Source organism: Hyla sarda, chromosome 13, assembly GCF_029499605.1.
Source record: "Hyla sarda isolate aHylSar1 chromosome 13, aHylSar1.hap1, whole genome shotgun sequence".
Taxonomy (NCBI): Eukaryota; Metazoa; Chordata; class Amphibia; order Anura; family Hylidae; genus Hyla; species Hyla sarda.
The window spans coordinates 3507805-3522498 of record NC_079201.1 but is presented as its reverse complement, the minus strand read 5'-3'; the positions used below and the strand labels follow the sequence as shown (position 1 = coordinate 3522498).

Sequence of the window (14694 nt, the reverse complement as noted above, 5' to 3'; positions counted from 1 at the left end):
AACTATGCAGTGCTTGTGGACTTCTGCGCAAAGAATGAACATGTTCCATGGAAGACCCATTCACACTGATGCCAATCTTCACTGCGCGTAATTCCACTCGCGTAATTATTGGTGTTATACTTCCCTGTCATGTGCAGTATATGGCGGCTGCTCACTATATGTCGGTGTAGTAGTTTTGCATTACTGTAATTGTTGGGGTTATACTTCCCTGTCATGTGCAGTATATGGCGGCTGCTCACTATATGTCGGTGTAGTAGTTTTGCATTACTGTAATTGTTGGGGTTATACTTCCCTGTCATGTGCAGTATATGGCGGCTGCTCACTATATGTCAGTGTAGTAGTTTTCCTCTACTGTAATTGTTGGGGTTATACTTCCCTGTCATGTGCAGTATATGGCGGCTGCTCACTATATGTCGGAGTAGTAGTTTTCCTTTACTGTAATTGTTGGGGTTATACTTCCCTGTCATGTGCAGTATATGGCGGCTGCTCACTATATGTCGGAGTAGTAGTTTTCCTTTACTGTAATTGTTGGGGTTATACTTCCCTGTCATGTGCAGTATATGGCGGCTGCTCACTATATGTCGGTGTAGTAGTTTTCCTTTACTGTAATTGTTGGGGTTATACTTCCCTGTCATGTGCAGTATATGGCGGCTGCTCACTATATGTCGGTGTAGTAGTTTTCCTTTACTGTAATTGTTGGGGTTATACTTCCCTGTCATGTGCAGTATATGGCGGCTGCTCACTATATGTCGGTGTAGTAGTTTTCCTCTACTGTAATTGTTGGGGTTATACTTCCCTGTCATGTGCAGTATATGGCGGCTGCTCACTATATGTCGGTGTAGTAGTTTTGCATTACTGTAATTGTTGGGGTTATACTTCCCTGTCATGTGCAGTATATGGCGGCTGCTCACTATATGTCGGTGTAGTAGTTTTCCTTTACTGTAATTGTTGGGGTTATACTTCCCTGTCATGTGCAGTATATGGCGGCTGCTCACTATATGTCGGTGTAGTAGTTTTCCTTTACTGTAATTGTTGGGGTTATACTTCCCTGTCATGTGCAGTATATGGCGGCTGCTCACTATATGTCGGTGTAGTAGTTTTCCTCTACTGTAATTGTTGGTGTTATACGTCCCTGTCATGTGCAGTATATGGCGGCTGCTCACTATATGTCGGTGTAGTAGTTTTCCTCTACTGTAATTGTTGGTGTTATACGTCCCTGTCATGTGCAGTATATGGCTGCTGCTCACTATATGTCGGTGTAGTAGTTTTCCTCTACTGTAATTGTTGGTGTTATACGTCCCTGTCATGTGCAGTATATGGCGGCTGCTCACTATATGTCGGTGTAGTAGTTTTCCTTTACTGTAATTGTTGGGGTTATACTTCCCTGTCATGTGCAGTATATGGCGGCTGCTCACTATATGTCGGTGTAGTAGTTTTCCTCTACTGTAATTGTTGGGGTTATACTTCCCTGTCATGTGCAGTATATGGCGGCTGCTCACTATATGTCGGTGTAGTAGTTTTCCTCTACTGTAATTGTTGGTGTTATACGTCCCTGTCATGTGCAGTATATGGCGGCTGCTCACTATATGTCGGTGTAGTAGTTTTCCTTTACTGTAATTGTTGGGGTTATACTTCCCTGTCATGTGCAGTATATGGCGGCTGCTCACTATATGTCGGTGTAGTAGTTTTGCATTACTGTAATTGTTGGGGTTATACTTCCCTGTCATGTGCAGTATATGGCGGCTGCTCACTATATGTCGGTGTAGTATTTTTCCTTTACTGTAATTGTTGGTGTTATACGTCCCTGTCATGTGCAGTATATGGTGGCTGCTCACTATATGTCGGTGTAGTAGTTTTCCTTTACTGTAATTGTTGGGGTTATACTTCCCTGTCATGTGCAGTATATGGCGGCTGCTCACTATATGTCGGTGTAGTAGTTTTCCTTTACTGTAATTGTTGGGGTTATACTTCCCTGTCATGTGCAGTATATGGCGGCTGCTCACTATATGTCGGTGTAGTAGTTTTCCTCTACTGTAATTGTTGGGGTTATACTTCCCTGTCATGTGCAGTATATGGCGGCTGCTCACTATATGTCGGTGTAGTAGTTTTGCATTACTGTGAACTGCACATCATGTGAGCGCCTGTGGGTAATTTGTGATGTCTAAGTGCCTCTCGCTCCCACGCATAGCTGCCTGCCGCTGAGTACACCATTGTCTCTTCTGCTGCCAGGGAAATGGCTTTTACTGCATCAGGAGCCAGAATGGATTTAGTGTGAGAACGCGGCTTTTATGGAATAAAAAAATAAAATAAAAAGAGCGCGGTTTATTGTGTGTGGTGTCCGCAGGCGGCGGAGTGCAGGAGGACGCTGGTTATCTGCTCCTGCAGACGTCTCCACTGGTGTCCTCCGCCGGAGCCGCCACCACACAGGGAAATACACGATCTGCTACATTCTATTATAATATGTATTGCAATATATAGTCCTTGTCTTTTCCAAGACCTCTGATTGCTGTCAGTAAATGGAAACAGACTTCAGAAACTGGAAAAAATCTCTCCTTTGTGGGTGAAATTTCTATTTAAAAATATACTACACCTAAATTTCTTCCTTATGACTGATATCATCCTCTTATAACGCTCCAGTACTGATATAACCTCTATATATTACATCATATGTGATGATATCAGCCGCTCCTCTTATAACGCTCCAGTACTGATATAATCTCTATACATTACATCATATGTGACTGATATCAGCCGCTCCTCTTATAACGCTCCAGTACTGATATAACCTCTATATATTACATCATATGTGATTATATCAGCCGCTCCTCTTATAACGCTCCAGTACTGATATAATCTCTATACATTACATCATATGTGACTGATATCAGCCGCTCCTCTTATAACGCTCCAGTACTGATATAATCTCTATATATTACATCATATGTGATATCAGCCGCTCCTCTTATAACGCTCCAGTACTGATATAACCTCTATACATTACATCATATGTGACTGATATCAGCCGCTCCTCTTATAACGCTCCAGTACTGATATAACCTCTATATATTACATCATATGTGATTATATCAGCCGCTCCTCTTATAACGCTCCAGTACTGATATAATCTCTATACATTACATCATATGTGACTGATATCAGCCGCTCCTCTTATAACGCTCCAGTACTGATATAATCTCTATATATTACATCATATGTGATGATATCAGCCGCTCCTCTTATAACACTCCAGTACTGATATAATCTCTATATATTACATCATATGTGACTGATATCAGCCGCTCCTCTTATAACGCTCCAGTACTGATATAATCTCTATATATTACATCATATGTGATATCAGCCGCTCCTCTTATAACGCTCCAGTACTGATATAACCTCTATATATTACATCATATGTGATGATATCAGCCGCTCCTCTTATAACGCTCCAGTACTGATATAACCTCTATATATTACATCATATGTGATGATATCATCCGCTCCTCTTATAACGCTCCAGTACTGATATAACCTCTATATATTACATCATATGTGATGATATCAGCCGCTCCTCTTATAACGCTCCAGTACTGATATAATCTCTATACATTACATCATATGTGACTGATATCAGCCGCTCCTCTTATAACGCTCCAGTACTGATATAATCTCTATATATTACATCATATGTGATGATATCAGCCGCTCCTCTTATAACGCTCCAGTACTGATATAATCTCTATATATTACATCATATGTGATGATATCAGCCGCTCCTCTTATAACGCTCCAGTACTGATATAATCTCTATATATTACATCATATGTGACTGATATCAGCCGCTCCTCTTATAACACTCCAGTGCTGATATAATCTCTATATATTACATCATATGTGATGATATCATCCGCTCCTCTTATAACGCTCCAGTACTGATATAACCTCTATATATTACATCATATGTGATGATATCATCCGCTCCTCTTATAACGCTCCAGTACTGATATAATCTCTATATATTACATCATATGTGATGATATCAGCCGCTCCTCTTATAACGCTCCAGTACTGATATAATCTCTATATATTACATCATATGTGACTGATATCAGCCGCTCCTCTTATAACGCTCCAGTACTGATATAATCTCTATATATTACATCATATGTGACTGATATCAGCCGCTCCTCTTATAACGCTCCAGTACTGATATAATCTCTATATATTACATCATATGTGACTGATATCATCCGCTCCTCTTATAACGCTCCAGTACTAATATAATCTCTATATATTACATCATATGTGACTGACATCATCTCTTTCTTATAACGCTCCAGTACTGATATAACCTCTATATATTACATCATATGTAATGATATCAGCCGCTCCTCTTATAACGCTCCAGTACTGATATAACCTCTATATATTACATCATATGTGACTGATATCATCCTCTTATAACGCTCCAGTACTGATATAATCTCTATATATTACATCATATGTGATGATATCATCCGCTCCTCTTATAACGCTCCAGTACTGATATAACCTCTATATATTACATCATATGTGACTGATATCAGCCGCTCCTCTTATAACGCTCCAGTACTGATATAACCTCTATATATTACACCATATGTGACTGATATCCTCCCCTCCTCTTATAACGCTCCAGTACTGATATAACCTCTATATATTACATCATATGTGACTGATATCAGCCGCTCCTCTTATAACGCTCCAGTACTGATATAACCTCTATATATTACACCATATGTTACTGATATCCTCCCCTCCTCTTATAACGCTCCAGTACTGATATAACCTCTACATATTACATCATATGTGATGATATCAGCCTCTTATAACGCTCCAGTACTGATATAACCTCTATATATTACACCATATGTGACTGATATCCTCCCCTCCTCTTATAACGCTCCAGTCCTGATATAACCTCTATATATTACATCATATGTGATCTCAGCCGCACCTCTTATAACGCTCCAGTCCTGATATAACCTCTATATATTACATCATATGTGACTGATATCAGCCGCTCCTCTTATAACGCTCCAGTACTGATATAATCTCTATATATTACATCATATGTGACTGATATCAGCCGCTCCTCTTATAACGCTCCAGTACTGATATAATCTTTATATTACATCATATGTGACTGATATCAGCCGCTCCTCTTATAACGCTCCAGTACTGATATAATCTCTATATATTACATCATATGTGATCTCAGCCGCACCTCTTATAACGCTCCAGTCCTGATATAACCTCTATATATTACATCATATGTGACTGATATCAGCCGCTCCTCTTATAACGCTCCAGTACTGATATAATCTCTATATATTACATCATATGTGATATCAGCCGCTCCTCTTATAACACTCCAGTACTGATATAATCTTTATATATTACATCATATGTGACTGATATCAGCCACTCCTCTTATAAAGCTCCAGTACTGATATAACCTCTATATATTACATCATATGTGATTATATCAGCCGCTCCTCTTATAACGCTCCAGTATTGATATAATCTCTATATATTACATCATATGTGACTGATATCAGCAGCTCCTCTTATAACGCTCCAGTACTGATATAACCTCTATATATTACATCATATGTGACTGATATTAGCCGCTCCTCTTATAACGCTCCAGTACTGATATTACCTCTATATATTACATCATATGTGATGATATCAGCCGCTCCTCTTATAACGCTCCAGTACTGATATAATCTCTATATATTACATCATATGTGATGATATCATCCTCTTATAACGCTCCAGTACTGATATAACCTCTATATATTACATCATATGATATCAGCCGCTCCTCTTATAACACTCCAGTACTGATATAACCTCTATATATTACATCATATGTGATGATATCATCCTCTTATAACACTCCAGTACTGATATAACCTCTATATATTACATCATATGTGATTATATCAGCCGCTCCTCTTATAACGCTCCAGTACTGATATAATCTCTATATATTACATCATATGTGATCTCAGCCGCACCTCTTATAACGCTCCAGTACTGATATAATCTCTATATATATTACATCATATGTGATGATATCAGCCGCTCCTCTTATAACACTCCAGTACTGATATAATCTCTATAAATTACATCATATGTGATGATATCAGCCGCTCCTCTTATAACACTCCAGTACTGATATAACCTCTATATATTACATCATATGTGATGATATCAGCCGCTCCTCTTATAACGCTCCAGTACTGATATAATCTCTATATATTACATCATATGTGACTGATATCAGCCGCACCTCTTATAACGCTCCAGTACTGATATAATCTCTATATATTACATCATATGTGATGATATCAGCCGCTCCTCTTATAACGCTCCAGTACTGATATAATCTCTATATATTACATCATATGTGATGATATCAGCCGCTCCTCTTATAACGCTCCAGTACTGATATAATCTCTATATATTACATCCTATGTGATGATATCAGCCGCTCCTCTTATAACGCTCCAGTACTGATATAACCTCTATATATTACATCATATGATATCAGCCGCTCCTCTTATAACACTCCAGTACTGATATAATCTCTATATATTACATCATATGTGATCTCAGCCGCACCTCTTATAACGCTCCAGTACTGATATAATCTCTATATATATTACATCATATGTGATGATATCAGCCGCTCCTCTTATAACACTCCAGTACTGATATAACCTCTATATATTACATCATATGTGATGATATCAGCCGCTCCTCTTATAACGCTCCAGTACTGATATAATCTCTATATATTACATCATATGTGATGATATCAGCCGCTCCTCTTATAAGGCTCCAGTACTGATATAATCTCTATATATTACATCATATGTAATGATATCAGCCGCTCCTCTTATAACGCTCCAATACCGATATAATCTCTATATATTACATCATATGTGATGATATCAGCCGCTCCTCTTATAAGGCTCCAGTACTGATATAACCTCCAGACATTACATGATATGTGATATCAGCCGCTCCTCTTATAACGCTCCAGTACTGATATAATCTCTATATATTACATCATATGTGACTGATATCAGCCGCACCTCTTATAACGCTCCAGTACTGATATAATCTCTATATATTACATCATATGTGATGATATCAGCCGCACCTCTTATAACGCTCCAGTACTGATATAATCTCTATATATTACATCATATGTGACTGATATCAGCCGCTCCTCTTATAACGCTCCAGTACTGATATAATCTCTATATATTACATCATATGTGATGATATCAGCCGCTCCTCTTATAACGCTCCAGTACTGATATAACCTCTATATATTACATCATATGTAATATCAGCCTCTCCTCTTATAACACTCCAGTACTGATATAATCTCTATATATTACATCATATGTGATATCAGCCGCTCCTCTTATAACACTCCAGTACTGATATAACCTCTATATATTACATCATATGTGATGATATCAGCCGCTCCTCTTATAACGCTCCAGTGCTGATATAACCTCTATATATTACATCATATGTGATGATATCAGCCGCTCCTCTTATAACGCTCCAGTACTGATATAACCTCCAGACATTACATCATATGTGATGATATCAGCCGCTCCTCTTATAACGCTCCAGTACTGATATAATCTCTATATATTACATCATATGTGACTGATATCAGCCGCTCCTCTTATAACACTCCAGTACTGATATAATCTCTATATATTACATCATATGTAATGATATCAGCCGCTCCTCTTATAACGCTCCAGTACTGATATAATCTCTATATATTACATCATATGTGACTGATATCAGCCGCTCCTCTTATAACACTCCAGTACTGATATAATCTCTATATATTACATCATATGTGATGATATCAGCCGCTCCTCTTATAACGCTCCAGTACTGATATAATCTCTATATATTACATCATATGTGACTGATATCAGCAGCTCCTCTTATTACAGACTACACTGCAGGAATCCACTAGTAACTCTGAATAGTATGAGATAGGAGGACGGCCATAGATGAAGCTTTGTGACTCTCCTTCTACTCCTGTAATGAGATGTGGTTGCTGTCCTCCTCCTCCTCTCCCGCAGGGACGCCCGCTGACAGGTTAGTGAATGGATCATTACGCTGCCGTCCCTTCCCCTCAATGATGGGGCTGTTTTTATTAATCAGTGGTTCAGGAATCTGTCATCAGGTTATAGGTTCTGTCTGCTGAGGTGTTAGAAAGCTGCGGTTATAGGGAGCGCCTGTGATCTTCCTGGGGCTTTGCTCTGGCATTATCAACCTGACAACAATCCTATGGCACCCTGCGAATGATGCCACGTCTGCCATGTCACTTCCTGCCTGTGGGGCCACCAGTGATATACGCTTCACTAAGCATGTATAGGAATGTCACAACGATAACACAAGACACCAGGACACTCTAATAGCGCTCAACTGCTGGGAGAAAACCGTACCAGCTAAACCGCCACCTGCAGCAGTGAGAAGGGTACTGCAACCTGATCCCTCCACCAGTAACCTCACACAGTGTTTCCCAACCAGGGTGCCTCCAGCTGTGGCAAAACTACAACTCCCAGCATGCTCGGACAGCCAACGGCTGTGTGATCGCACCCTTAGAAGGATACAAAGAATTTACGGCACAAAAGCTGAGATCCCTGGTTTTGGGGTTCACAACCAAATATTACCACTACAACTTTTGTGCCTTGCTCAACAAACGGGGGCTTTAATTTGACAGAATGCACCAAAAAAATGTGCCTAAAGTAAATACCAATATATTCCACCAAATCTTCTGCAGATCTGGATCTCAGTCCAACACCCCCAATGATTCTGCGGCCGTCTGTCTGATGAGTTTGGGTGATGACCCCCTTTACCATGTGATCTGTCCACACAATGATAGAACCAGACTCCTCACTCCTGGGATTTACCTTCCTTTCTTTATGGTTTCTCTTCCCAGTAACGGTCCCAGGACGGGGTCCACACTCTCCTCTAAATTCTCAATCAGCACCACGTCCCCTCCTCCCAGGGCTCGCTCCAGGGTGTCCAGGTATCTGCAGGAAGACAGAAGATGTCATTGTAGATGGCAGAGACATTAGGACTTCTGTATGAGGAACTCTGTCCATTCTGCAGCATGGCTCTAAGTAAGCCTGTGTTTCCCAACCAGGGTTCCTCCAGCTGTTGCAAAACTACAACTCCCAGCAAGCCCGGACAGCCGTCGGCTGTCCGGGCATGCTGGAAGTTGTAGTTTTGCAACAGCTGGAGGAACTCTGGTTGGGAAACACTAGAGTAGGGGAATGTGTGACAAACTGTTCCAGCTCCTGGGGGCATTATTGTGTCAGTCCTAGTAACCTATGTTCATACAAACCCTCTTTGTCCGATCCGGATCACTCGCAGGTCTTCTCCATACTTGTTCTTGATCCACTTGATACCCTGTAGCTGTGGGTCCACCATCAGAGGCCATCTCTCACAGCTGGTGAGGATGGTGGCGTTCTCTGTTGACATACGATCGGCAGGAAGCCCTTCATTTTGCCAGGCTGCGATGTCTGCGTCGTCGGATAGCATAGTTAGGGGGTCCAAAGACTCTGTCACTGGGATAGGTACCTGGAGATGGAACACAAGCAGTGAGCGGCCACAGCTGGCATCATTGGAAACAAAAGGGCCAACCCATGAATAGAGACAAAAGATTTTAGTTATAGAAAGTAGCAGGGATCAGAGGAGTGCAGAGTATTTTAGGAAGAGAGTAAGCTACCCTTGTTGGTGATCATAGTGGAAGGAGCAGGGTGCTGAGCTTGCAGGACATCAAAGACACTTAATAGAATGGTCTGTGCCTCCTGAGAGTTACATAGAGTTATATAGTAGAGGAGCAGGGTCCACAGCAGTATAGAGTATTTCAGGAGAGGAGTGTACTGATCATGTGGAGATCACAGGGTGAGAGTTATATAGTAGAGGAACAGGGTCCACAGCAGTACAGAGTATTTCAGGAGAGGAGTGTGCTGATCATGTGGAGGTCACAAGGTGAGAGTTATATAGTAGAGGAGCAGGGTCCACAGCAGTACAGAGTATTTCAGGAGAGGAGTGTACTGATCATGTGGAGATCACAGGGTGAGAGTTATATAGTGGAGGAGCAGGGTCCACAGCAGTACAGAGTATTTCAGGAGAGGAGTGTGCTGATCATGTGGAGGTCACAGGGTGAGAGTTATATAGTGGAGGAGCAGGGTCCACAGCAGTACAGAGTATTTCAGGAGAGGAGTGTGCTGATCATGTGGGGGTCACAGGGTGAGAGTTATATATAGTGGAGGAGCAGAGTCCACAGCAGTACAGAGTATTTCAGGAGAGGAGTGTACTGATCATGTGGAGGTCACAGGGTGAGAGTTATATAGTGGAGGAGCAGGGTCCACAGCAGTACAGAGTATTTCAGGAGAGGAGTGTGCTGATCATGTGGGGGTCACAGGGTGAGAGTTATATATAGTGGAGGAGCAGAGTCCACAGCAGTACAGAGTATTTCAGTAGAGGAGTGTGCTGATCATATGGAGGTCACAGGATGAGGATTATATAGTGAAGGAGCAGGGTCCCCAGCAGTACAGAGTATTTCAGGAGAGGAGTGTGCTGATCATGTGGAGGTCACAGGGTGAGAGTTATATAGTGGAGGAGCAGGGTCCACAGCAGTACAGAGTATTTTAGGAGAGGAGTGTGCTGATCATGTGGGAGGTCACAGGGTGAGAGTTATATAGTGGAGAAGCAGGGTCCACAGCAGTACAGAGTATTTCAGGAGAGGAGTGTGCTGATCATGTGGAGGTCACAGGGTGAGAGTTATATAGTGGAGGAGCAGGGTCCACAGCAGTACAGAGTATTTCAGGAGAGGATTGTACTGATCATGTGGAGGTCACAGGGTGAGAGTTATTTAGTGGAGGAGCAGGGTCCACAGCAGTACAGAGTATTTCAGGAGAGGAGTGTACTGATCATGTGGGAGGTCACAGGGTGAGAGTTATATAGTGGAGGAGCAAGGTACACCGTAGTACAGAGTATTTCAGGAGAGGAGTGTGCTGATCATGTGGAGGTCACAGGATGAGGATTATATAGTGAAGGAGCAGGGTCCCCAGCAGTACAGAGTATTTCAGGAGAGGAGTGTGCTGATCATGTGGAGGTCACAGGGTGAGAGTTATATAGTGGAGGAGCAGGGTCCACAGCAGTACAGAGTATTTCAGGAGAGGAGTGTGCTGATCATGTGGAAGGTCACAGGGTGAGAGTTATATAGTGGAGGAGCAGGGTCCACAGCAGTACAGAGTATTTCAGGAGAGGAGTGTGCTGATCATGTGGGAGGTCACAGGGTGAGAGTTATATAGTGGAGAAGCAGGGTCCACAGCAGTACAGAGTATTTCAGGAGAGGATTGTACTGGTCATGTGGAGGTCACAGGGTGAGAGTTATATAGTGGAGGAGCAGGGTCCACAGCAGTACAGAGTATTTCAGGATAGGAGTGTACTGATCATGTGGGAGGTCACAGGGTGAGAGTTATATAGTGGAGGAGCAAGGTACACAGTAGTACAGAGTATTTCAGGAGAGGAGTGTACTGATCATGTGGAGGTCACAGGGTGAGAGTTATATAGTGGAGGAGCAGGATCCACAGCAGTACAGAGTATTTCAGGAGAGGAGTTTGCTGATCATGTGGAGGTCACAGGGTGAGAGTTATATAGTGGAGGAGCAGGGTCCACAGCAGTACAGAGTATTTCAGGAGAGGAGTGTACTGATCATGTGGAGGTCACAGGGTGAGAGTTATATAGTGGAGGAGCAGGGTCCACAGCAGTACAGAGTATTTCAGGAGAGGAGTGTGCTGATCATGTGGAGGGTCACAGGCTGACAGTTATATAGTGGAGGAGCAGGGTCCACAACAGTACAGAGTATTTCAGGAGAGGGGTGTACTGATCATGTGGAGGTCACAGGGTGAGAGTTATATAGTGGAGGAGCAGGGTTCAGCAGCACAGAGTATGTCAGGAGAGGAATGTGATGATCTTGTGGGAGGTCAATGACTTACAGAGTGGAAAGGACAGGCTCTCTTAACAGGATAGAGTAATTCTGGAGAACAATGGGGAAGATTTATCAAAACCCTTGCAGAGGAAAAGTTGACCAGTTGCCCATAGCAATCAATCACATTGAGTATTTCAGGAGAGAATTGTGCTGATGTTATAGTGGGGAGTAATGCATATGAAGTACATGTAGAAAGAATGAGTTTGTTTGATCTTATTTTCTTCTATTTCTCTCATTCTGTGGTTTCCTATTCCCCAACACTGGTCTTTACTTCCTAAACTTTACGGATTTGACTGATACACTGCAGCAGCACCCCTACTGTGAGACACTTAAAGATCTGACCTCCTCTGTACTGTCTCATTTCTCTCATGCATAATCAACAAATAAAAGCCAACAAACCCCGGCGTCTCACTCCGCGCCCGCTGATCTGCCGCACACACAGCTCTGTCCCAGCGTGGCCCTCGAGTGCAGAGTATTATCTGGAAACCCTGCTGACTCCTCCACTATTGTAAAGAGCGTCAAGAAGCTAAAATGTGACGGAGCCGGCAGCTGCCCGGGCCAATCACTCATCTTCATGATCCCAGCTTACGATCTGACTATTAACATGGAAAGTTTTATAGATTATAATCATAAATATCTGAGGGCAGAGCGGCCTCAACAGACTGCAGCCTCTTCAGCTTACTATTCCTCAGGTAACATCTTCATCGCATTTCTACTGGTGCAGAGGTCCACTATATCTTATGCTTCAGTAGCATCCAGAGCTGAATTCACAATGCTGCTAGTTTCTGGTATGTATTCAAGAGCTAAGAGCTTACATCTCATTCCTGCCCCCTGCATGTTCACGTTCCCTGCAGGGTCTCTTAGCCCCTAAACAAACACGAGGGATTGCAAACACCATTCTACATGTGACTGGAGCATAAGGATGTGCAAAATTTGTGAACTTTATGTGTACATTTAAAGGGGTATTCCTATCTCCTACATTTGCCCTCCTGGCCTCCAGAGCCAAAGCAAAGAAGGTATGCAATAAGTGTAGCTCTCATTGACTTCAATGGGAGTTGTGCAAATTGAGTAACTTCTCCATTTTGGCTCCTTTTGGCTTTTCTGACCAACTCCAACAGCTGCAAACAGGCCAGAGGGGGCAGGAGACTGAATTTAGGGGATGGGATGGGCCCTTTGAACCTCAACGTGATGTTTCCAAGCCGAGCTGCACTTTAACTTTCATGACCTCACCTTAAGCTCCTTGAGATACGGTTTCCAGGTCTGGTCCATAAGTTCTAGTCTGTACTTCTTGGTGAAGTAACCGAGGTATGAGACGAAGGCGGTGATGAGGAGGACGTCTCCACATAGCGTGCTCTCCTGCAGCTTGAAGTTCCTGACAGCTTCGGCCCACCTGACGTTCTCTGAGGCTAGTCCTCCGACCTAAAGCAGGCAGAAGTAAAGAATGACTGGAGGTTTGTGTCAGTGTGTTGGCGATGGATCCCAATACATTATCAATCACTGTTCTTGTGCTCCAGATTTCACACTCTGTTGGCCGTATGACCATCCACAGAGCTTGTATGTAAGACTGCTCCTTCTTCCCACTGTCAACTCTCCCTGTCAGGCGGAATACATTTCCCTTATACAGTCACATCTGTGCCGAGCCTCTCCAGCTGTTGTAGAATTACAAGTGCCAGCAATGCTGGATAGCCATTGGGGGTAGTCAATAGCCACAAATAGTTAAATGTATACAAATAATACATGTAAACAATGTAAATATACAATAGATGATATTTAGAGGGTGCAGTGGTCATCAGCTCATGTGGCCAGGCATAGTTACATATAGTTACATAGTCTAATTAGTCCCTACTGAATTGATCCAGAGGAGGCAAAAAACCCTCATACTAGAGGTAAAAATTCCTTCCCGACTCCAAATATGGCATCAGAATAATTCCCTGGATCAACGTTCTGTCCCTATAAATCAAGTATACATAACCAGCAATGTTCTTACTCTCCAAAAATGCATCCAGACCCCTTTTGAACTCTCTTACAGAGTTCACCATGATCACCTCCTCAGGCAGAGAATTCCACAGTCTCACTGCTCTTACAGTAAAGAACCCTCGTCTGTTCTGGTGTAGAAACCTTCTACCCTCTAGACGTAGAGGATGCCCCCTTGTTATAGATACAGTCCTGGGTATAAATAGATCACGGAGAGATCTCTGTACTGCCCCCTGATATATTTTTACATAGTTATTAGGTCTCTCCTAAGCCTTCATTTTTCTAAACTAAATAACCCTAATTCTGATAATCTTTCTGGGTAATGTAGTCCTCCCATTCCCCGTATTACTCTGGTTGCCCGTCTTGGAACCTTCTCCAGCTCCATTATATCTTTCTTGTACACTGGTGCCCAGTACTGTACACAGTATTCTATGTGTGGTCTGACCAGTACTGTACACAGTATTCTATGTGTGATCTGACCAGTACTGTACACAGTATTCTATGTGTGGTCTGACCAGTACTGTACACAGTATTCCATGTGTGGTCTGACCAGTACTGTACACAGTATTCTATGTGTGATCTGACCAGTACTGTACACAGTATTCTATGTGTGATCT

At 42.4% G+C, this 14694-nt stretch overlaps 1 protein-coding gene across 1 annotated transcript in view; it reads right to left on the bottom strand.

Moving 5' to 3' along the window:
* The window catches only part of DNAH9 (dynein axonemal heavy chain 9), a 264791-nt gene that overhangs the window by 44168 nt on the left and 205929 nt on the right, over nt 1–14694 (bottom strand). Inside the window, exons 52-54 of the mRNA XM_056549442.1 lie at nt 13334–13522; nt 9446–9681; nt 9009–9131 (exon numbers count right to left, since the gene is read on the bottom strand). Coding sequence (XP_056405417.1) covers nt 9009–9131; nt 9446–9681; nt 13334–13522 — 548 coding nt within the window. The remainder of the gene's footprint in view (nt 1–9008; nt 9132–9445; nt 9682–13333; nt 13523–14694) is intronic.